Source organism: Oryx dammah, unplaced genomic scaffold (genome assembly GCF_014754425.2).
Source record: "Oryx dammah isolate SB20612 unplaced genomic scaffold, SCBI_Odam_1.1 HiC_scaffold_11164, whole genome shotgun sequence".
NCBI lineage: Eukaryota > Metazoa > Chordata > Mammalia > Artiodactyla > Bovidae > Oryx > Oryx dammah.
Window position 1 is genome coordinate 861,183 of NW_024080557.1, and position 26,438 is coordinate 887,620.

The window sequence follows — 26,438 nt, forward strand, 5'->3', positions numbered from 1 at the left end:
AGTTTGTTGTTTAGTTCTTTCATATTCTTTAAAAAAAAATTGTCAGCCTGATTGGTGGACACTGGCCATATTTTGCTGCAGACAGTCTAGGGTTATACTCTATGTGCTGGAGCTATTATTCTGAGCACCCTTCTGGCTCCCAGATAAAGCATCTTTCTTGGAGAGTTCTGGGCATTGATTGACCATTGTGGTTTTCTGATTTCATGAAATGCTTTCTCTCTTATGATGACATATTCATTGGTTACTTTAGAGAAATTCAGTCTGTTTTCACTGACTGTTGAAAAGAATCAGTTTTTCAAACTGATTTTTTTCTTTTGGTAGGCAGTCCATTTCCACTATATGTACCCTGAGAACTTCTGAAACCAACAAATATTACATTCTAACATTGTACCTTGGAGAAGGAAATGGCAACCCACTCCAGTACTCTTGCCTGGAAAACCCCATGGGCAGAGGAGCCTGGTAGGCTACAGTCCATGGGGTCTCAAAGAGTTGGACACGACTGAGCAACTTCACTTTCACTTTTCACTTTCCTGCATTGGAGAAGGAAATGGCAACCCACTCCAATGTTCTTGCCTGGAGAATCCCAGGGACAGAGGAGCCTGGTGGGCTGCCGTCTATGGGGTCGCACAGAGTCAGACACGACTGAAGTGACTTAGCAGCAGCAACACTGTACCTGGCTAATTACAAATGGACCAAATCTATTTTCAAGGTAAAGATTAGATGCTGAGGCTTTCATTCTGTGTGTATCTTTTCATTTCTACCATGTAAATATAATATTTACTAATATGTTAAAAAGCAGGTCTCATATACTGAGGCCCTACCATGAGCTAAGCACTTTGTACTTCATTTCCATGAAGTTTGTTCATATTAATCTAATCATTACTATTATTTTTTTGTATAGATAAAGAAACGGATGCCCAGATGTAGAAAGTATCTTTTCCAGAGTTTTAGGGTAGGCAGTGTATAAAATGGGAATTACATTATGGTTGTAGGACTTCAAGTTCCCTATGTTTAATGATTAAATAATTTAGTTTTAAATCAAATTATTGAAAATAAACTGAACAAGTTCTAGATGTTGGTAAACTTTTACTCTCAACTCCAAGTGTATCTGGTTCCTTCTTTAAAAAAATTACATTTAAAAATTATATATAAGCCTCATTTTGATTTTAGTATTTTAAATAAAACATTGCCATTATTTTATAGCTATCTGCAGATATTCTTGAAGGGAAATTTCATAGAGAGAACTATACAAAATATTTTTGGGTATTAACATGTCACAGTATTACACTGCTTGAAGTTCAACATCTTATAATATACATTTAAAAATTTCAAATTCCAAACTGTAAAATGCATCATATTTCCATGTTGAAATATAGTTTTCTAAATAAATGGTTGTCACTTTGTTAATGATCACTTTTAGAAACCATGACTACTAGAAAAGCATTTGAAAGGACTAACCACTTAGCTTTGGGCTGGGTGTTCCAAGTGCAGGTCTAGGATCTTTCACCAATATTTTGGAACCAGCTATGAAAAGAAACAAAAACATTTACAAAATTTAATATAATTAATAACACATATATACAGACACACACATACACAATGTGATGTCTTGTCAATTTTACTCTCTGACATATCATAATTTTCTCCAAAATGTTCTGTTCACTATAGCATCTCAGTTCCCACTCAACATTACTGTTGTACACCTAACAATTTTAATAATTATCTTCATTAGAATCCAGTGTGGCAAAGAGAATATTAGTGCTACCTTAGCATTTTTGCATCCTATTTCTTATTTTAAAGGCATAAATCAACATGGAAATAATTGATTCCAACATTGAAGCTGAGGGCTAAGGGTATGTTCCTATTGCTTAAAGGCAAATAATTTGGATAGGTTTCATGTTTAGGAGTTAAAAATTATGGGGAATTCACTGATGATCCTGTGGTTAGTACTCAGCTCCTTTATAGGTCAGGCCCCGGTTCAATCCCTGGTCAGGCAACTAGGATCCCACGAGCTCTGTGGCATGGTCAAAAAAGAAAGAGGAAGAAAAACTGAGTAAAAAAATTGTTAAGGTATCCCATGGTGTCATAAGAAATTGACGAGACTCAAAGGTAAAGACTTAAAGTTTAAAGCCAAACCAAAAGGAGCTCAGAATCATGTGAGGTGCTGAATATGTCTGCAAAGTTGAAGCAGCTGTGATATGCAGTGCTTGTGGACCTGTAAAGATGTACATCTTTTACCTAAGAACAACGTAATATCTTTAAAGTCTTTAAAGAGAAGTTATTTGGGTGAACATCCCCTTGGCTGCAAGATAGAGAACAATTTGGAAACAAGTAGGTATCGATTTGGACAGAGAACTTAAAAGGCCATTTCAGTAGTCTCAGTAGAGATAATGCTGAGTTAAACTGCTGTAGTAGTGATGATAAACTGAGAAGTGGATAGATTTTTTTTGTTTAAAGCTACTAAAATTCTGGTGGACCTAAAGGGACAGGAAGATGTCAAAGGTGATTACTAGATTTCTATTTATTATGTGATGATGGTACCACAAAGTTAGGGAACATCAAGAGACAACAATGGTGAAGGGAAATTGATGAGTTTATATTTGCATGTATTATTTAAATATCTTTGAGAAATTCAAGAAGCAATATCAAGTAAGGAATTGAAAATATAAGTCTGGGACTAAAAGCAGATATATGAGCTAGAAATATTAATTTGTAAATAATCTTCATAGAGGAGACTAAGTCATTGGCTTGAATGAATTAGATCACCTAGGGAGAGAACATTGAATGAAAGGAAAAGAAAACAAAGAACAGAGCTTTAGAAAAGATAGAAAATATTAAGCTTAAAAAGGAAATGGAGAATGTGTCCCAGAAATTTGAGGAGATGAAATATTGATTTATTCAACAAATACTGATTAAACACTTTTCACATATAAGGCACTGCTCCAGTAATCAAAATTAAACTTGTAAATACGTTGACACAGTTTTGGCCTTTTTTTTTTTTTTGTGCTTATATTCTAGTTGGAAAAGGGCAGATGAAAGGATAGGAGAGTGGAGAAAGACAATGAAAAGTAAATAAAAGAATAAGATCTCACATAAAAGGGATTTCTATCATGAAAAAACTTTAAAAAGAAAACAATCTGTAGTGCCCTACAGAAGCAAAGAGAATGAAACATTTCACAAGGAGAAAGTCATTTACATTTGTGAATGCTTGAAGACGTCAAGAACTAAAGGCCTGAAATAAAATGTATTGATGACTTTATTAAGAATTCTAGAAAATCTTCCTTTATTCCTTCTTCTGGAAACTGTTTTTCCTCTGCTAAACTCATCATATCTTGTCCAGATGGAAATTGTTCTGATCAAGTAAAGCAGCTACACAGGTTAACACAGCACCTAGATAAGGTCAAACTGTCATATAATCCTGACTGAGAGAGGAATTTAGAGATTTATTATATTAAAACCTGTGACAATGAGACTTCTGGATACTGCCTCCCTAACTAAATTTTGGGAAAGGCTTTCTACCAGACTTACTCTACCAGAAGGATATGAACTCAGGAATGCTGGGAGCAGTTTTCACTACTGACGTGGGTTGAATATTTTATGTTCCAAATTAATGTTCACCAGGAACCTCAGAACATGACCTAATTTGGAAACAAGAGTTTTTGAAGATGTAAAAAGGTGGGAATCCTGAGGTGACATATTACTGAGATAATCCTTAAATCCAATGACTGCTGCTTTTCTAAGTGAGGAGGACACACAGAGATACATAGGAAAAAATGCCCTGTGAAAATAGAAGCAGAATTTAGGAGGCCTTTAGGAGCCACGGAAAGCCAGGGATAGCCAGAAGCCATAGGAAGCTAGGAAGAGGTAAGGAATGATTCTTCCCTAGAGCCCTCCGAGGATACAGGGCCTTGCTGACAACTTGAGTTTAGGTTTCTGGCCTCAGAACTGTGAGAGAATAAATTTCTATTCTTTCAAGCCATCTAGATTGTAGTACATTTTTATGGTGGCCCTAGAAAACTAATACACCTACTGTGAGCAGAGAACTAGGAAAAGTAATAAAGGTAAGAAGAAAAAAACAGAGCATGAAATGACTACATCACTTCTACTTTTGTTCCTAAGTTAATTAATTAATCTTTTGATCTCATATCTGAGGAAATCCAAGACAGTACAAAATCTTCTGTTGCAAGCTTTTATAGAGAAAACTTACCTTCACAAACAGGAACTTTTCCAGTCCAGGTGTTATCAGATCTACACACTCTATGTTCTGTTCCACCAGCTAAGAAGAAGCCAGGCTGGCAGGTATAAACTAATGTATACCCATGGGATGGAAGGTCCATTCCTACTACATTTGCATGAGCAGGAGTTTCTGGCTGTTTACAGCTGTGGGCTATGTTAAAGAAAGGAAAAAAGTGTTCACTTTTATTGACATGTTAAAAAATTTTCAGATTGGAATCATTATATATTTTTATAGCTATGTTAACGCCTTTATACAGGCTTCCTTGGTAACTCAGAAGTAAAGAATGAGCCTAATGCAGGAGACGCAGGTTCAGTCCCTGGATGGCCACCCATTCTGGTATTCTTGCCTGGGAAATCCCAAGGACAGAGGAGCCTGGCTCTTTTATGGGGTTGCAAAAGAGTTAGACATGACTTAGTGACTAAACAACAACAATACCTTTATACAAGTATACCTTTAGATATTCCAGTGCATCAAGGAAAGCTTATCAATGTTTTCACAGACTAGTATTTTCTAAACAATCATCTCTGGAACACTGGTGGATGTTAAAAAATAGAGAAAAAATAAAAGATGTATTCTGGAGAGTCAGTATATATTAGCATTTTAAAGAATCTATTAACTCCTGCAGTAAGATAACTCTTAAAGTTTGTCAAACTCAGATTTTCTGTACCAGTTTAGGAAACATTAATTTGTAATTTTTCATTTATTATATTTATTTAAATTAAAAGGCATGTTTTCTAAAGTTAAAGTCAATCACAATTCAATATGTTGCTTTGCTATTAATATTCCTAATGTAAAAAGTACAACTTAATAGTTTTTTGCACATGGCATTTTCTGGCCATATTTTAGGTCCATATGCTAGCAATAATTTTTCATTCATTTGATTTTTTTGTATCCTTTCCTCCATGGTTTTACCCATTACTAAATCTCAGTCTTAACTCCACTATTTCACTTATGACACTACTTGACCCTACCCCTCAGTTTACTTGTTTTGTATCTTAGGATAACCATTCCCTTCTTAGTCAGTAAGAGATGCTATGAAGAATTCTCCTGCTAAACAAGACATATCTAATCACGTGTTCATGAATACAGACCCTGTCTGAGAAAGAATGTTCTGTGGACAAATTTGTTTGAAAAATAATTTTTGCATTTTTTTCTTAGTGGAGAAACAACTAAACTGTAAATAATATCTAATATTTTAACACATTTAAAAATAATATTATATGGCTTATATTTAATATAACTTAGTTAATAAAAGTTCAGTCTCATTGGGGAAATAAACACAAATAGTCTGTTTCTGCTATATCCTTAACCCTAATTATGCACAAATTAGAAATCCTGATATGCTTTGCAGTAACAGAAGCTACTTAATTTTATTTAAATCATTATATACCAAGTGCAGGTCTCCAAAGAATCTTGGTTTACTATGAAAGGTCTAGTCACATCCCACACAGCTGTTCTAAAGTAAGTACCCACTCTAAGGAATTCTCTTTTAGGGAATTTTGCTGTATTTAAGTATAAGCCAGCCAGGCATGTGACATGACTTCTCAGTGGAGTGTTCTACTACTTTGCAGTCAACTGTGCATCCACATGAGCCCCCATTATTATTTGGGTGATTCTGACAGGGATAGAGTAAATTTGCAGGACTTATTTGGACTTCAGGAAATCTTAAAAGCTAGATGTCTTTCTGATGAGTATTTCTTTTCCTGTTTACTCTTTATTTTTCTCTCCACCCAAAAAAGATGGAGGAAGAGATTGAAATGAGGAAGTAAGGTGGGGGGAGAAAAGGATAACTCACCAGCTAAAATTTATTTCTAACTATAATTAAAAAAAGATGCTTTACAGTTCTTCCAACTTATGGTCAGTGCACATTTAGAAGCTTAAGGAAATTCTAAGCAATATTCAATGATTTGGTTAAGGTATACATGCATATTTCTTTTCATGGATGTTTCTAGCTTTACTCAGGTTCTCAGAGTTTAACAAAAAAGTGAAAAAAGACTGAGTCACTACTGTGTTGGAGCCTCCTATATCTCACAGTACTTCAGAGTCATAGGTCATTTCTATGAACCAAAAAATCATCATTATCTAAAATTACCATGTGACCAAACTGAACACAGTTACAAGAGCTTTACAAAAAGAACAAAACTGTTCCCTGTGCCTTCTGACTTCTTGAAAAATAATGCTTCTCACCGGGCATGGGGTTATGCTATAGTAATAATACTACATATGTGAATTATGTTTTATAATAACCTAGAAATAATGTGAATCACCATTTACATGGACATAAATTTATTTTCACACTTAGAAAATAATGCATATAAAGTCTTAGCCTTTATAAGGATAATTTCTTATACTTACGTATGCACTCAGGCTGGATTCCACTCCAAGTGAGGTCAGGAAGGCAAGTCCGTGTTGTAGACCCTTGAAGAAGATGTCCTTTTTTGCAGTGGAACTGCACAACACTTCCCACCTAAAGCAAATTGCAGGCAAAAAACAAATGTTCCAATGTAACTTCAAATGCAGCAACAGACACAAAAAAGAAAAAAAAATATGGATGATAAAATGCTTTCAAAAGAAATTCTGAATGGTAGAGGTTGGAAGAAAACTGAAATCTGATTTAAAGTAAAAATGGGGAAAAAAAGACCGAAGATAAAAAGTAACTTAGATCTCTGTGTACATTCAGCATCAAATGCTTGAATACAATGTATACATAGAAGTCAAACTTTTTGCCATTGTAATTTGAAGAAAATTTATAAGATACCAAAAGGTCGATAAGTTATATATAAACATAAGATAGACAAAGTGTCAAATAAAGATGTATACATGAAAATGGACAAAGACATGCAGAAATAAAGATAAATATCAACATAAGAGGCAAATGAATACAGAAGACAGTAAGTGCAATATGAGATTAGACATGAAGGTGTTTACTGAAGATTGTATTGGTAACAGAAAAATACAATAGAAGACGTTATTTGCACTAAGCTTTTAGTGTTAGTCACTCAGTCGTGTCTGACTCTTTGCGACTCCATGGACTCGCTAGGCTCCTCCGTCCACGGGATTCTCCAGGTTAAGAATACTGGAGTGGGTTGCTATTCCCTCCTCCAGGGGATCTTTTAAGAGATATTCAATTTGTATAAATATATAGAACAAAGTTTTTCAAGGTGGGGTCCCAGACCAGTAAACTCAGCATCACCTAGGAATTTGTCAGAAATAGCAACTCTGGAACCTTAGCAACCAGTTATTTGTGATTTAACAAATCCTCCAAGAGATTTTAATGAACACTGAAGTTTGAAAACAACTGATATAATAGTAGAAAAGATAAGAATATTATGAGAAAATACATAGTGGTTAAAACATATACCATGATATTAATAGTTGAGGAAAAAAGAGGACTTTTGGTTAGTTAACATAGATAATTTACACAGTGAACTGGGGATTTGGGAGAAAAGTGGTAAACAAAGAGATACAGGTGAAAAATAAAATAGACCCAGAGGCATGTATACTTGGCTTTAACTTTGAATCTGATCTAACTTGAATAAGTTATGTCTTCTCTTTGAAACTTAATTCCCTATATAAAAGTAAAGATGATATTATCTATCTTGAGATATAAGGATTAAATAAAATAGAATATATTCACTCCATATGGGCATGGGACATAAACTTTAAATAAATTCCAGCAGTAATTATTAGAACAGAGATATAATCAGTTTCTGAAGAATCTCAAATAGCAGGCTATAGTGTTTTTGAATCTCTCAAATAAAAACATAAAATTTCTAAAGCTTTCAGAGCAACTAAAATTTCTGTAGAAAATATTTTTGAAAAACTAAACTAGCCACTGTATGAGGAAACCACAAAACAGAAGAATGATGAACAGTAATTCTAATTATGAAGCTTGTGTTGCCATTTTAGATTTGAGTGGATAAAGTTTGACCAACTTGTGGCAACAGACGTAGAAAGGAGATTGTTTACTTAAAATATATTACAGGGAGACAATTACCAGAATTTATTAAGGGGTTAGAGACAGAGGAGAAGATAAGGATTATAAGAGTCTGGCACTTCAGCCTTCCCCACTATTTGGAGTCTGAAAATGTTCAATTGTTGCCTTAAGGCTTTTCACATTGAGACCAGCTATATTCCACCATCTTCATATTCTTGTTATCAGCAAGAATTATGCTACAACCAGAACATTCAGTTCCAATAGTCATTCTCATAACAACCTTTATCCTTCCAGTTTTCTCATATAAAGTCTTCCATTACAGCCATCTCTGCATCCAGGAAATTTCCTACCCTCTTAAAGCCTGATTTTGTCCAGTGCTACTACACTGCTCTACTCCAGGGAGCACTTTTCATGCTGTATTCAATATGTGCTAAGTTGCTTAATCATGCCTGACTCTTTGTGACTGACCCTATGGACTGCAGCCCACCAGATTCCTATGTCCATAGAATTCCCCAGAAGAATACTGGAGTCAGTTACCATTTCCTTCTCCAGGGGATCTTCCTGACCCAGGGATTAAACCTGCATTGGCATGTCGATTCTACACGACTGAGACACCAAATCCTTCAAATTATGCTCCAGAGCATGCCATTCACATACTCCCTGAAGTTGTGAAATATGGTACTTCAGATTTTTTACTTCCTTGTATGATTTATACACCTGATCATATAGACTTGGCAATTTTGTTCTTTTGTATGACCAGCTCTCCAAAACCCATCACCTCAATCAACCCAGCAATAATACTTTAGCTGAATCTCAGTTAATGGCCACCCTTCACCCATAAATCTCCCCTCTTAATCTACCATTTTACTTCCTAAATCTTTCTGAAACCATCCCCTTCCCTTTTCTCCACATATACAACTTATTTCAGTCCTTGACATTGTTTCTCAATGATTCTCCAACTTTAGCAGATATCTTAATCACTAGAAGGACTTTTCCAAATAAAGCTAGCTGAGCCTCCCTCAGGAATTCTAAGTAAATCTGGGGGAGATTCCCAAATCCACATTTCCAAGTTCCTAGGTAATATTGCTGCTGCAGATCAAGGACCAAACTTTCAAAATTATTATTATAGCCAATTATAATAATCACTTCCCGTCTCCACTTCTCTAATCTTGACCACATTAAATTTATTTTTCACTTGGAAGTTAGAGTGATTGTTTAACATGAAAGTTCGACTTTAACATTATCCTTTTAAAAATCTTTACTGGCTTATCCCTCATAAGATAAAGCTATACCATGCTAACTTGGCTGATAAAAGCCTCCATAATCTGATCACTAGCCATCTCTCTAGCATCACCATTGACCACTTACTTTTACTCAGATTGTGCTTGTATAATATTGAACTTTTGCAGGTCCCATAATGCATGCATATTTTGACACTGTCCCTCCCACATGGAATGTATTCCCCAACTAATTTTTTCTTAGATCTTACCCTAAAAGATTTAGCTCAGATAAAGTTTCTAGAAAGCTCTCCTTGTAGTAAACAGATCAGGAAAACTGTCTCATGTGCTTCCATAGCTCCTTCCATTTTTATCAGTGTTATCAACCTATCCTATAAAACAATCTATACCATTTGACCCACACACCAAAACAGCTTCTCTCAGTCAAAGGTTCTATGCTATTCACCATCATACATCAAGAGCTTAGGAAAGTGTCTTGAAAATGTTGGACCAACTAAAGGGATGGTGACTAATGACTTAGTATAAAATTATTTGACTACTTAAAAAGGTTTAACATGTCTATCAGTTTCTTAAAATGCAGTGATATCCTTTCCATAATTTAATAAAGTTAAATCATTATTTGTTCTTTGAAAAGTACATTTGGGTTATTTCAGCAACCTTTATACTAGTAAGGAATGAGAAACATGATGGATTACATACATTTTTTTTAACTTTTAAGACTTTTTCCTAACATCTGTAATCTTTTCTGAAGTCATAATAAATACTGATTTATATATTAACCAGATGCAATAGAACTAAAATCTAAAGTTTTTCCATACATCATTAACACATTTAAATAGTAAAATTTTTATCAAATTCACAAATATCTGGTGGTGGTGGTTTAGCTGCTAAGTCCTGTCTGACTCTTGGAATCCATAGACCATAGCCCACCAGGCTCCTCTGTCAATGAGATTTCCCAGGCAAAAATATTGGAGTGGGTAGCCATTTCCTCCTCCAGGGGATTTTCTCGATCCAGGGATCAAACCATGGTCTCCTGTATTGCAGGTGGATTCTTTACTGAATGAGTCACCAGGGAAGCCCCACAAATATCTGTATCAAATATTTATAGATCTAGAGTTATACAAATTTAGAAACTGATTTTTATTCAGAATTTGTTACACTCAAATCAATCATCAAAATATTCTCTAGAGACTTCCCTGGAGGCCCACTGGTTATTATTCCATACTCTCAGTGTAGATGACATGGGTTTGATCCCTGGGTGGGGAATTAGGATCTGGCAAGCCACAGTGCAGCCAACCAAAAAAAAAAAAAAAAAAATCTAAATATTTCAAAATGCTCTAAACATATTATAAAATATTTTCTAAATATTACTGAATTAATTAATAATTTTGCCAGTGATCAACCCACTTAATTGTATATTTTACATATCTCTGCATCCTTTTCCAACTTGCCATGTAAATTCCTTTCTGACTATAAATAATTTATAACATAAATAATTTGAATATTTGTAGAAAAATAGTACTATCATAAAATTTTCCATTATATAATTCTGAAAATTCTTGTAAAATAATTTATGCACAATTTTCCTACCAATATTTACTAACAGAAGTGTTATGTGTATAAGGAATTATATATAATGTGAAAATTAATTTTAAAAATTATTTTTATATCAAGAATTTTAAAAACCCATATCATTTTAATCACAGTTAATGTTTAAATAAAATTTTCTTTAAATTGTCTCAAATTAGTATGCTGTCTGCAAATGCATTAAAAATTATGATATATCTAATTAGTAAGTATGACTTATCTTCTTTAACTCTTTATTTCCTCTTTTAAATGCTGTATATTGGTGTTTTTTGGTATTTTTATAGTTCTATTAAACATTTTGCCCAAGGAAAATTGAGGCAGCTTCTAATAAAATTTTGATAAATTAAAATTAACAAAATTGAAGTAGAAAGGCAAAGTAATAAAAACAAAAGGATAACACATATGCTTAAGATGCAAGGGATTTTCACTGACTGAGCATCAGTTTTGGGCCCTGAGAAAAATTGAATTAAGTTGTTTTAAGAATTTTTATTAAAAATAATCAGAATATTTTAATTTTAAAATTTTAATTTTACTTTTTTGTTTTAAAATTCATGTTATGATATTCACCATTTAATGTAACAAAACACTATGTAACATTCAATGTACTTATGTACTTATTTCAATTACAAACTGGAATTCATATATAATTGCTACAGTTATTTTGTTTTTTTATTTTGGAAAAGTCATTTAATCCAAAAATCATACTTCCACATATTTTGTAGGGGTCATCACATAAAGTAAACAAATGTAAGAAAGGCAAGTTTCAGAGGCAACTCAACAGAACCTATATTTCTTTATAGAGATGCAGGAAACTCCCAGGTGGTCCAGTGGTTAGGACTCCTCACTCTCACTGCCAAGAGTTCGGGTTCCATCCCTGATCAGGGAACTCTTCCACATGCTGCAAGGAATGGCCCAAAAGAAATCCAAACCAAAAAACAACCAAAAATTCAAAGTTCTTCAATATGGCTTGCCTTTATCTATTTATCCACTTCTAGCATTACTTTATAGCCAATCCTGGATGATCACAAATAATTGATCATGTTGTCTTTAGTTGATTATTTCTGTCTCCCTACTCCTCAATCATGGATGCTTTTTAGTCTCTGTAGTCAAGACAGAGCTTTTCATCAAAGATATTTTGGTAGGGTTAAATATCCAAGTGTTAAATAACTTAGAATTAAATATCTAAAAGTCAAATTTTAAAAATTTTATATTTATAATACCTTTATATAACAAGTCCTAAATCAGTATATGTCTTCTAAACACCAGAGCTCAATTTAGAGTAATAAGCAGTTAGTGAAATATTTGTGTTTGGTATTTCCTCCATAATTAATCTGGACATTGCATTAATCATTTTGATAGCAGCTTTCCTTACTAGTTAAACTTGTTCCAAGTGACAATATTTTAGATAAAAAGAGAAATTACTTTGAATACTTTTTTTTCTAATGCTACAGTGTTTGTCATCCCTAACAACAGGAGATATATTCTTATATTTTAATAATTATATCAATGTCCAAAAATCTACTATATAAATCTTTATAGAAAAGGAGAATGAACAAATAAACATATTAAAAATAAAATTAAGAAATGCAGAGTGCTTCTGCAATTCATAACTTTCCCTTTTCTCCTGTCCCTCCCAGAAGTGGGCTAATCACAGCTATGATTTTATTTAACTCACTACTGGTCATTAGATCAGACCAGAGATAGATACAACAGTTGGAACACTTTGATTCTGTCTCTGGATATCTGAAACTGAGATCGAGACAATCTTGCTGTATGTGACTGAGATGTAAATAGAAATGATATACCTTTTGCCATATGGCCAATCTACAGAGAAAGAAAATGAAGTACATAAATGCAGAGTAATTGAAGAGACTTAGTACTGTTGTCCAGTTCCTAGATTTTAGGCTTAATGAGTCTCACCCAGATCTCTTTTCTTGTGGCCTGGGACAAACCCACACATGGCTTGTAATGTCTTTAGTTTTAAGCTACTTCAAAGAATTCCTCTTGTGAGGAAGGGTTTACCTCAACTGCTAGCTATGCCTTTTCTAGTTATATAAGATCATATTTATTTGGAATCTACCAATAAATTGATATTTGTTAGAATTACATAACACTTTAATTTTGTTAGCTCTACATAGGTTTAGTAAACATAATTTACATATAAATGTATATAATAAGTATACATACAGACAAACACACATATCTGCCATAAACATGTAAGAAAGTTGACATCTATAATTTAACATACTCAGTATTTCATTTGTAATTTTCATAGAGATTAATATAAATATACATATTAGATTTTAACATATCTTAAATCTAGCCTGTTCATATTTATCTAGATAGAATATAATGATCTAATATATGTTTAATATCTAAATAATAATTTAACTTTGTGATAATATTTTTCACTGTTTATAATAGAATTCTTAAAATGCAGAGTGAATGATTCTATTCATTTTAATGGATGACTATTCTCAACTCAATTCTATTCATTTCCATTATTTCAAAGGGTATTTACTAAAAAAGGACACAGACTCTTTAGAAAATTATCTGATTAAGTGTATAGACACTAACACCGAAATTCTGTATTCTATAAAAATACTGCCATTGACTTGCTTTGTTTCGTTTCAGTTTATTGGCTTATATGATGAAGGTTAATGCTGTTTAGCTAGCTGCTTATTTTTCAAGATCTCGATCAGTTGATAAAGCATTCTATGGAGATACGAAACTATAAAGTTTTCTGAAAACATCAACATAATAGAGACCAAGACACTTCTTTACACTTTTGTATTACCTAGTCAGGCCTGAGGCAAACAGGAAGAATTGGAAAAGCTATCAAATCAATGTTCATACTGTGCCTGAAATGTAGATAAAGGATAACTATTTTTAGCAAAAGAAATATGGCACCTTTGATGAGCACTTCCTTTAGAAATAGATGTTCCTCAGGTTCACACTGAATTTCACAGAAAATAGCACAATTTAGAAAACCCTGTGACACAAGGCAATTGGGTAACGTGTAAATTGGCTACTTTCTTTTGAAATCAGTATGCACTTTGGCTCTCCTATGGCCCCTATGATGAAAATCTTCCTGAATCTCTACATAAAATCTAAACTGGAATAAGAGAGAAAAGAATGTCAGCCACATACGATTGGACATGTTAAAGTACTCTAACAATCCAAATATGTGTTGTGGAATAATAGGTTATGGTTAAAATCTTTTTTCAGAAATATTCCACATCAATGATATGTTTAAAATTATTTTAATATTATATCTTTTAGTCTTATTGCCTTACTGAATAACCACATTTTTATGTATTTGGTAACTGACTCAGAAGTTTCTCTTTAAACCTCTTTCATCTACACTTTTCCTCACTATCTCCATATTTCCTGTAGATTTTACTCATTTACTCCCTCACTTAATATTTCTCTTACCTACAAGCTAGTGCCTATAGATTTACCTATGCTCACAGGTCTCTCCAATTTTTCTCTTACTTTATACTCATGGTCAGTCAGGCTATATCTTGAGGCATATATTTCTTTTAATTTCCTATTATTTCCACTCTTTTTTTGGCTGTTGCCTTTTTAAAAATATGTTTATGAATGCAGATATAAGCATGACTCTTTTTCTACTTGCATTAACAGGATCTGTGTACTGAACAAAATAAGCCTTTTGATCCAGTTTTATATTAAATAAAAGCATTTATTTAAAGTACACACTTGATGAATAACTTAGGCAAGAAAAAGGCAAATACAATATGTTCTCACTTACATGTGGAATCTAAAAAAATAAACAATGACAACAACAATATAAATCCAAACTCGCCTAAAAAGAGATCAAATCTGTGGTTACCAGAACAGTGGGGGTCGGGGGCATGGTGGAGAATTGAAGGAAGGTAGTCAAAATGTACAAACTTCTAGTTATAAGAGCAGTAAGTACTAGATATGTAATATACAATAATGATGAGTATACATAACACTGTTGTATTATATACAGGAAAGTTCGTAAGAGAATAAGTCCTAATAATCATCACAAGGAATTTTTTTCTCTTTTTCTTTTTTAATTGTATCTGTATGAGAAATGGATGCCAACTAATATAACTGCAGGAATCATTCCCAATATATATGTCACACCATTGTGCTGGACACTTTAAATTTATATACTAATATATACCAGTTATATATCTCAATAAAATATGAAAAAATAATAACAAAGTACCTACTTGAAATCCAAATGTATTGTTCTGAGATCCATGACGTGGCACGCCTGGGTTGTCACATGACGTACGGGTAGGTTCTAAAATAAAGAAAATATTCTTTTTCGTAAAACAAAGTGTAATATTCCTTTAAAACATATAGGTTTATTCAAATGCATATTTATCCTATATAAAATAATTTTAAGAGATCTAGGGTTTCATGAAAGGGTCCTGGTAATAATAAAAAAGACTAATAAATATCTCCATGAACAGAAACTTAAAATCAGGTATACTGCAGTTTACACAAATTATGCAATCCATGAGCTTTGAACCTTTCTAATATATAACCTAGATAGCATATTGGAAAGCAGAGACATTAGTTTGCCAACAAAGGTCTGTCTAGACAAGGCTATGTATGGTTTTTCCAGTGGTCACGTATGGATGTGAGAGTTCGACTGTGAAGAAAGCTGAGTGCCGAAGAATTGATGCTTTTGAACTATGGTGTTGGAGAAGAGTCTTGAGAGTCCCTTGGACTGCAAGGAGATCCAACCAGTCCATTCCAAAGGAGATCAGCCCTGGGTGTTCTTTGGAGGGTATGATGCTAAAGCTGAAACTCCGGTACTTTGGCCACCTCATGTGAAGAGTTGACTCATTGGAAAAGACTCTGATGCTGGGAGGGATTGAGGGCAGGAAGAGAAGGGGTGACAGAGGATGAGATGGCTGGATGGCATCACTGACTCGATGGACGTGAGTTTGAGTGAACTCTGGAAGTTGGTGGTGGACAGGGAGGCCTGGCGTGCTGCAATTCATGGGGTTGCAAAGAGTCGAACACGACTGAGCGACTGAACTGAACTGAATTGAATATAAAAGGACTTGCCATCAACACTGGTAATAAAAAGTTAAAGGAAAATGAAGGATATGAAAGAGGACCACATACATAGAACATTTGCTTAGGGACTTTTCTAATAATTAATCTCAAGTAAGGCTGGAAGAGGCACAAGCTGGAAATAAGATTGCCAGGAGAAATATCAATAACCTGAGATATGCAGATGACACCACCCATAAGGCAGAAAGTGAAGAGGAACTAAAAAGCCTCTTGATGAAAGTGAAAGAGGAGAGTGAAAAAGTTGGCTTAAAGCTCAACATTCAGAAAAATCAAGATCATGGCATCTGGTCCTATCACTTCATGGGAAATAGATGGGGAAACAGTGGAAACAGTGGCAGACTTTAGTTTTTTGGTCTCCAAAATTACTGCAGATGGTGACTGCAGCCATGAAAGTAAAAGACACTTACTTCTTGGAAGAAAAGTTATGACCAACCTAGATAGCATATTCAAAAGCAGAGACATTACTTTGCCAACAAAGGTCCATCTAGTCAAGGCTATGGTTTTTCCAGTGGTCATGTATGGATGTGAGAGTTGGACTGTGAAGAAGGCTGAGCACCAAAGAATTGATGCTTTTGAACTGTGGTGTTGGAGAAGAGTCTTGAGAGTCCCTTGGACTGCAAGGAGATCCAACCAGTCCATTCTGAAGGAGATCAGCCCTGGGATTTCTTTGGAGGGAATGATGCTGAAGCTGAAACTCCAGTATTTTGGCCACCTCATGTGAAGAGCTGACTCATTGGAAAAGACTCTGATGCTGGGAGGGATTGAGGGTAGGAGGAGAAGGGGACGACAGAGGATGAGATGGCTGGATGGCATCACTGATTCAATGGACATGAGTCTGAGTGAACTCCGGGAGTTGGTGATGGACAGGGAGGTCTGGCGTACTGTGATTCATGAGGTCGCAGAGTCGGACACGACTGAGCGACTGAACTGAACTGAAAGTAACAGTCTGTTTAAGAAATAATTTATTTTCCAGAAACAAGACTTAGGCATTTGCATTTTCACTGACACCTATAAGAGAGTCAAACATAAAAACAGTAGCGCTGATAGCCTCTGAGTTGGCTAGCTTGTATGACAGAATTTTTCACAAGTTTACTCAATGTGCAATTTAATTTTAGGAGAAAAAGGAACCCTCAATACACTATTGGTGTGAATATAAATTGGTACAGCTGCTGTTGAAAAGAGTATGAATGTTTCTCAAAAAACTAAAAATAAAACTACCCTCTGACTCAGCAATTTCAGTCCTGGGTATATACACCCCACAAACTAAAGCACTAATTTGAAAAGATGTTTGTAGCAACATTATTTACAATTGCCAAGATATGGAAGTGACCAACAGATGAATGGATAAATAAGATGTGATAAACATAGATATGAATGAAAATTTGCCATTTGTAGCAATATGGATGGAGTTGGAGGGTATTATGCTGAGTGAAATGATACCGCTTATACGTGGATTCTAAAAAAAAAAGTAAATATAACAAAAAAGAAGCAAACTCACAGATGTAGAAGACAATCTAGTGGTTACCAGTGGAAAGAGGAACGGAGGGAGGGGCAAAAGAGGTGTAGGGAATTAACAGGTGCAAACCATTATGCATAAAATAAAGTAAGAGGATACATTGTACAACATGGGAAATAGAGCTAATATTTTATAACTGCACATGAGTATAACCTTTAAAAATTGTGAATCACTATACTAAACACCTGTAACATATAATTTTGTACATCAACTATATTTGAATGAAATAAAAATAAGACAATAAAAACACACAAAAAATTAGGATTAGAGCAATGTACTTAGAACCATTTGAAATCAATATACCTTTGTAATATTTTTGAAGCAAGTTTAATTTCATTTGAGTATGCTTTATTAACTGCAAAGAGTCGGACACGACTGAGCAACTTAACTGATACAAATAGTACTTCATGATATTGATATGGAAGCTTTCTACTTTTTTTTTTAACTGGTAAACAGGAAAACTATTTCAAAAGTACTAAAGTAATAAATGTTTAATAATATTAATTTTTAATGCCTTACAATGGCTTCTATATTTTACAGTTTTGTTTTTCATATTTGCTGCTGCTGCAGCTGCTAAGTCGCTTCAATTGTGTCTGACTCTGTGTGACCCCATAGACGGCAGCCCACCAGGCTCCCCCGTCCCTCGGATTCTCCAGGCAAGAACATTGGAGTGGGTTGCCACTTCCTTCTCTAATGCATGAAAGTGAAAAGTGAAAGTGAAGTTGTGTCCAACTGTTAGAGACCCCCATGGACTGCAGCCCACCAGGCTCCTCCATCCATGGGATTTTCCAGGCAATAGTACTGGAGTAGGGTGCCACTGCCTTCTCGGTTTTCACATTTAGCCAACTATAATTTATAGGATAAAGTAAATCATTAAATGTCATTATTAGCTATTAATTCCAAAATTACTGAGCACTGTCTATCTTTCATTAATATTACCTATGCAGTGAGGTGATGAACCACTCCAAGTGCCATCTGCTTGACATATTCTGGTGCTAGATCCCACTAATATGAAAGGAGAATTACAGCTGAATGAAACCTCTGACTGGTATATAAAGCTTTTGCCTTCTCTTTTTCCTTGGGCAGGTATACCAGGGTCACCACAAAATTTTGCTGTGAGTGAAAAGAGAGACAATTGTACAATGACTTAAATTCATCAGAGTTAACAGCTTAGAAAAGTAATAAAAATAATTGGAATACTGCACTAAAGTGACATGGAATCCATGTTAATCTATCCCAATGAAAATACTTTTAGCTTTTGTCTACATGAATAAATGCTTAATATTCAACTCAGCATAATATTATTAAAAAAAATTTTTTTTCCACCTAGTAGACCAGCATAACAGTTATAGTGTTTTTCTTTTTTTTTAAGTTGATATTGACCAGAATCAAACCATATTTGTACACGTAGGCTACAAAATTGGAGTGTATTCTTGAAAAGGATGTGATTCACAAATAGCTCTATCAGAAACAAACAAGCCATAATAGCCTAGGATGTACCTTGCAGATTGCTCTATATTTTGCAATGTATATAAAAGATTTGTTTCATAGATATGTGCTCTGTTGAACACCGGGGTCATGTAGCCTAGTATCCTGCTGTCTCCCTCTTCAAAACATAGTGCATGTGTAGCGGTAGTGGTGGGTCGGTGCGATGGGTCTGAGTGTATTTTAACGAGAAAAGAAGGTTGGTCATTAGAATCCAAATTCATGCAAAAACAATCTCAACATTCTGCAGCCATTGAAGAGATAAACTTGACAGCAGTTCTAAGCAAATAGATTAGATGACTCCATTCAACACATATTTTTAAAGTACTAAAAACAGACACTATTCTTAGTAACTTTAGGTGCTTGCAACTGATTGATAAACAGACTAAGGTTCCTGCACTTTTGAAGTTTATGCTTTTGTGAAGAAAGCAAACAGTAAACATAATAAATAAGTAAAAATGATAGTATGTGGGAAGATAATCAGCCCCATGAGGAAAAATAGTGTGGGAGAAGGAGATCAGGACTGTATTGTGGATGTGATAGATGGTGAAGAGTAGTAGCAGATTTTAATAAGGTAGCTAGGCTGTCTCTCACTGAGAAAAGTTTTGGAGGGGAAAAAAAAATTCACGCCGTTTATATCTCAAGACAGAACATTACAGACAGAGGAAACAGCATTGCCAAAGCCCTGTGCTGGGTCAAATCTAGCACGCTAGAGGAAGAACAAGGCCATTGACGCTGGAGCAGAAGTGTAGTACAGGATGAGATCAGATGACTTCAGAGCCAATAGATATCCAGGCAAAGCACATACAGCATATTTTCAATTTTAAAATTGTAGTAAAAAATAAATAACATGTAATTTATGATTTCAGCTGTGTTTAAATACATTTCATTTCTATCAGTTATTTTGTAATTATTTTATAACCTACTTCTGAAGTGTTTCTCATTCATATTTCTGCTGAGTCATTCAACAAAAAAAAAAGGAGGAGAAATGTAACCACATAAACTTCTCAATCTTTCTCTCACATCCCCCATATCATTCCATCTATTTTCTATCTTTATATTTTCATGTACTAAACCAAATAACTATCGGTGTTTGGATAGAAACTTAAGACACAGTGATACAAACTTTAGGATAAAAAGTCATAGCTTGAACAGAAATAAAGATAAAAGATTTTCCTCTTCATTAAATACCTAAAATGATTGAATGTGACTCTTCAATGGATAGGAGAATTGTCTCTTAAGCCAACCTTCTCTGAATTGGAATTCATACTCTGCCATTTACTAGTAATAGACCTTGAAGCCACTCAGTTCTGTCCAGCTCTTTGTGACCACATGGACTGTAGCCTGCTTGGCTCCTCTGCCCACGGGATTCTCCAAGGAAGAATACTGGAGTAGGTTGCTATTCTTTTCTCCAGGGGATCTTTCTGAAGCAAGGGTCAAACCTGGGTTTCCTGCATTGGTAGGCAGATTCTTTATAGTCTGAGCCACCTGGAAAGCCAACTTTAGGTAGTGCAGTAATATCAAATCTTGTTTTAATTACATCAATGTCTATCTTATTTATCCCATTCTAAATAATCACCCAAAGAGTTTTTTATTTTTTTTTATTTGTGGTAAAATCTTCTTAAAATTTTTTTTTAACCTCATTGAAATGATATATAGGCCTTTCTTATTTTTCTCCACGTTTTTGGTTGATATTCTTAATTGCTCTTATTAGCATCTGTAAGGCCCATTGAGAAGGCTTCAAGGAAGCTTCGAAACCGTTTTCTAGTTCAAAAACGTTTTTAGGTTACTTTGACTTTGTTTAATAGGAACCAACAAAACAGTTATTTACAATGAGAGTCCTTCATATTTAATAATTTGTTAGTTTCTCTAATTTTAAAAGGATCCATCATTTATATAAAGAAACACACAATAGAACAACCTAGGAAGATACATAATAGAAAAACCTAGGAAGATCAGATAGGATGTTTACATCAAAGACTTTAGGCCACAAAATAGAGCAGCTGGTCCCTAAGTGGCAGAGTTACCCAGTGTCTGTACAATTTGATCTGTTTCTCTGAACTTAGGTGTCATTATCTATAAAAATGTCATAACTAAACATACCTACCCAGGAGTTCTGCTATATGTATGTAAAGCAACTGGGTCAAAGTCAGCCTTATTATATTTGGATATCTACTACAATTTAAATGTCTATGGTATTTTATTAGTATTTGTGTTTTAATAGATCCCCAAATAAAACATTATGTTGAGAAACTTAAGACTTTTTCACTCACACCAAACAAAGTTTACCATAAACTCAATTCTGTAATATTCTCTTGGGTCTATCTATTCTGCAGTAACTATTGAATAGTTACTAATATATAGTATAGTCTCACTTAGAACCCATTGGTCTATTCTTAGAAGATCGTTAGCATGAATCAGAATTTCAAGGGTCAATTTGTGTGACATCAACCTTGAGGCTTGGAACACTCTATTCTAGTAAATCATGTTACCTAGAAAGAGCTTGTTTAAATGTTGCATAAATTTCAGTCTAATAGATCACAACTGCTGAAGTACACTAGTTTTATCTCTCATGATAAATAAAACTGGTTAGCATACTCTCTGCAGCAAATGTGATACGAATGATCTGATGGGCCAGCAAATGGTGGTATTCCCTGCCTAGTATTTGCAATCACTTAATAGTAAGCTCTTCAAATAAACTATCCTGTTTACGATTGGCATTTTGAAATGAGAAATTTTAAATGTAGTTTATTTTTCCACTTTTCAGTTACAGGTAGAGCTCTTATATTTCATTTTAAGATATCTTTTTTTACTCCAAGTTCATTTAGGTAGTCTTATAATCTTTAAAACTTTTACATTTAATTCTCTAATGAATTTGACATTGATTTGTTATTAGTGTAAGATAAAGACTGTCTGTGTGTGTGCATATATATATATATATGAACTACCTTATTGCATTAATTGAAATGTCCATTCTTCCCCCTGATTTGTTCCATAATACATTAAGTATCGATACATGGTTTATACTCTCTATTCTCTAACACTGGTTTACTGTCTATGTCAGCACCAATGCTGCAATGTTTTAATTACCATAGCCTTCTAAGTTTAATGTCTGCCAAGGATTATACTACATACTAGGGTACAAAAGTGAATGAAACAAGAATATTTGCCTTCGAGGAACACAAACCTGAGTAGAGGACATCACCCCAAAAACAAGATAAGTAAAATGTATAGTGTATTTTGCACACAAAGCAGTTTGGCCTAAAATTTAGTCAGAACAGAAGGAATATAATGGTTGGATTACATAAAAAATAGCTACATTGGTAAATACTGTTTTTAACTGAATTTTAATTATGCATGGGAAAGAGCTTAACAATCTCATTTTTGTTCTAGCAAAATCTGGAAAAAAATATATAACAGTTGTAATCTCAGTAAAGTAGCTCTAAGAGAGTAAAAGTGGAAAAATATAATTTTTAGTATGGAAATTATACTTACGTAAGCATTGTGGTACTTCCCCACTCCAGGTACCATTCCCTACACAGGTCAAAACGGCAGGGAAGGACAGTTCATAGCCTGGAGAACAGATGTAGCTAATACTAAAGCCCCAGTCAAAATTTGTTCCTTCCAACCTTCCATTAGAGATCTGGGGAGGAGTTGGGCAGGTAACAGCTGCAATTACATTAAAAACGATTAGACACAGCTGTTGAAATATCCTGGTGTTAACAGAAATAAATACCATTAGAAGAAGCATATGTGCTAATTTAACCTTTTGGAGGACAATATTGTGTGACATGTTTTATTCTCCTGGTAGTATTCCTGAAACATCCCTGGAATTAATTCCTCTAGGATGAGACTACTTCTTGGCAACATAATGGCTACTGGTTCTCAGAGATTCTCTTACAAAATAACAAGCTTCCTGACATTGAAAGAAAGGAAAAAGAGGGTGACCTCCTATCCAAGTATACTGCAACTGATAAATGATTAGTTTTATATAAAATTATTTCCAGCAACCATTAGACAGACTGAAGAGCTGTGTTTGGCTATATAGAGTCACACTGTAGCAAGGAACCTGAAAGTAAATCTGTGACATTTTTGAAACACAGACCATGTATCTCATTAAAATATCTAAATTAGTTCTATTAACCACTTAGATTCATATGCTAAATCTTATTGTAAGGTTCTAAATGCATTATAAAATTTTTGATCATTCATTTTTAAAATTAAGATGTCCTTGAGAAAAGATAGGTTGGATAAGGAGATAGAGATGAAAGGAAAAAGAGGGCCATCAATTACAAAATCTAAAAATAAGAATGATTTTATTTTGATGACTAGCAACATATATAAATAATTTTTAGAGTTATATAATACTGTCATTAACAGAATCAATAATGTATGAAATAATATGTAAAATATAAAATGTCTGTTTATATATTTTCATATACTAACTGTATATTTATCATGATCTGATTAGGAAATTATATAATCAAGAAAAGAAGACATGCATTGGAATTAATGTTAGATTATGTCAGGGAGACATTAAACTGACAATTCATAGGTATTTAGAAATGTACCTTATTGAGAAATCTCAATGATTAAAAATCAGTATTATTATAAAACAATACATATTGTCTGTCACTGAATGTATAGTATTTTACAAGTAATCAAATAATCGGTAAAAAAACTTATGGAAAGAGTTTCAGTGGAAAACTAATAGCATAAAGTAGTAAACCTATACCTGTATTGACTAAAATATTACTGCTAGATCTCATTCTTCAAAGAAATAGTTTTACCTTTTAAGAATAAGTTGAGTTCTATAATGCAGGCTGATTGTTTTCAAATTATAGGTTTTTCTCCCATTCTTGGATAACTGACCCAGGTGAAAAACCAAATTAAAGTTCTATTTCATTACAGCTATATTCTCTATTAAATACTCATTGATCCACATAAATGATGATGGTGATTATGTATCACAGAACATGATATATTTTTTTTGGCAGTGGCATGTCGGCATGTGGGGTCTTAGTTCCCTGATTAGGGATTGAACCTGTGCCTCTGCATTGGAAGAGCAGAATCTTAACCAGTAGACTGCCAGGGAAGTCCCAGAACATAATTTTGCTGTATTACAGTTCATTGTCATTACTTAGAATGAGATACAATATTTTTGTTAAAAAATTTTAAAATCTTATATGTTATTATCTATATGATTTAAAAGTAAAGACTGAAGCACTCAATTTTAGTACCAGAAAAAAAGATGAAATGATACAAAAAACACTATTTAAATTTATTTTAAATATGCATATTAATACAGAAAATATATAGTGATTATCACTAATAAATATTGACAGAATCATTATCTTACCTCTACAAGTTGGCATGACTCCACTCCATGTGCCATTAGTTGTACAAGTCCTGATTCTTGAACCATTTAATTCCATTGTATAGCCTGGCTGGCACATGTAAGAAACATTCTGTCCAACCACATAATCATCTCCATATCTCAGTCCATTGGCTGGTATACCTGGGTCTCCACAACTGATTACTATCAATATGGATTGGAAAAGCAGATGGTTAATGTGACATGTTTTTAATGGAGAGGAATAGTAAGCATATGGCATAATTAATATAAAAGTAGGTAAAATTAGTTATATGTTCATTTTAAGATAAAACATAAGCATATTTAAACCACACACTATCTATTCCTAATTATGACCATTTACTTATTACAGATTCTATACATATGGTCCAGAAATGTTCATTTAGACTCTTAAAATGTTAATATGCTAATATATTGTAGGAAACTCTGATGTGGTGACCACTTTTAATCTGAATTAAATAATCATAAAGAAGCCATGGTATCAGATCAAGATTTCTAACAGAATATTTTAAATTTATACTCCTATGTATAGTTACTGAAATCTCTAAATTATGAGGCTTGCTGGACTGAGACCTTATTTTCTGCACAGTATCACTCAACTGGATATTACAATAGTTTTTAATTAAATGAAGTCAGGTACAAAAATAATAATTTCATTGAATAAGTGAAAGAATGAATAAACTATAAAATGTGAATTTATCACATACTGGGTAAGATACACAATTTGTAAGCACAATGAAAAAATGAAAATGTCAGGGACAGAGAAATCAATTTCCCATTTCCACCATCTCACCGTCATGCCAAGTGATAGAACAACCCCAAGGAAATTGCAACCTCCACTCTGGAACATGCCTGCTTCCTGAATTAGGAGTTAGTAAGAGGCCTATGTCAAGTGCTTGCTATATCTTCCTTGTTATTGCCAGTCTAGGAAAGGGTAAACCATTGCCCTGCTCTGCTCTAAGACTCCATGAATACATACAACTTCAACTAGCCCCACCCATACCTGCACCCAGAGCCCCATGAAAGGATGGAGAACAAGGTACAATGTGAGCATCCCTCTGGTGATACATGATGGACAGGCTGGGCACAGGGTATCAGAGGCTCAGAGTAGGGGTGGGAGTAGGAAGGGCAGGAAAGGCACCAGGTGGTAGGAAGCTAAAGGCCTCTAACATAACCTAGGAAGACAGAGAGGCAGGGAGGCAAACTGCACATGAGCAGAGCAGTGGCTCAGTGGTAAAGAATTTGCTTGCTAAGCAGGAGACATGGGTTTGATTCCTGGGTTAGGAAGATCCCCTGGAGAGGGAAATGGCAACCCACTGCAATATTCTTGCCTGGAGAATCCTGTGGACAGAGGAGCCTGATCAGCTAAGTCCAGGAGGTCGTAAAGAATCAGACACAAATTAGCAATTTAACAATAACAACAAAATTTCCAAACCCTTAGCACATGCTCCATTGTCCCAGTGGACTTCAATTATAAAACACAAATTCAAAGATTAAACCATTAAGAATTTGAGACAGCGATCATCAAGTATTAAACCCCAACCACAGGAAACTTTAGAGGATGAAGTTCTGTCAGTAATGCTGGTCCATAAATATTGCTCGAATTACATTTAAAATTTCTCATTTATGATGGTTTTTCCAGTAGTCATGTATGGATGTGAGAGCTGGACCATGAAGAGCTGAGTACCAAAGAACTGAGGCTTTTGAACTGTGGTATTGGAGAAGACTCTTGAGAGTCCCTTGGACTGCAAGGAGATCCAAACAGTCCATCCTAAAGGAGATCAGTCCTGAGTGTTCATTGAAGCTGAAACTCTAATACTTCGGTCACCTGATGCAAAGAACTGACTCATTTGAAAACACCCTAATGTTGGCAAAGAATGAAGGCAAGAGGAAAAGGGGACAACAGAGGATGACATTGTTGGACGGCATCACTGACTCAATGGGCGTGAGTCTGAGTAAAAGTTGGTGATGGACAGGGAGGC

General features: G+C 34.3%; 1 protein-coding gene across 3 annotated transcripts in view; it reads right to left on the bottom strand.

The window, feature by feature from the left end:
- The window catches only part of LOC120860724 (CUB and sushi domain-containing protein 3), a 1,429,922-nt gene that overhangs the window by 22,134 nt on the left and 1,381,350 nt on the right, over positions 1-26,438 (bottom strand). For all 3 annotated transcript variants that reach the window (XM_040236474.1, XM_040236473.1, XM_040236472.1), the window contains 7 exons: positions 24,442-24,621; positions 22,578-22,751; positions 18,537-18,710; positions 15,223-15,296; positions 6,593-6,704; positions 4,208-4,387; positions 1,459-1,524 (listed from right to left, as the gene is read on the bottom strand). In XM_040236474.1, coding sequence (XP_040092408.1) covers positions 1,459-1,524; positions 4,208-4,387; positions 6,593-6,704; positions 15,223-15,296; positions 18,537-18,710; positions 22,578-22,751; positions 24,442-24,621 — 960 coding nt within the window. The remainder of the gene's footprint in view (positions 1-1,458; positions 1,525-4,207; positions 4,388-6,592; positions 6,705-15,222; positions 15,297-18,536; positions 18,711-22,577; positions 22,752-24,441; positions 24,622-26,438) is intronic.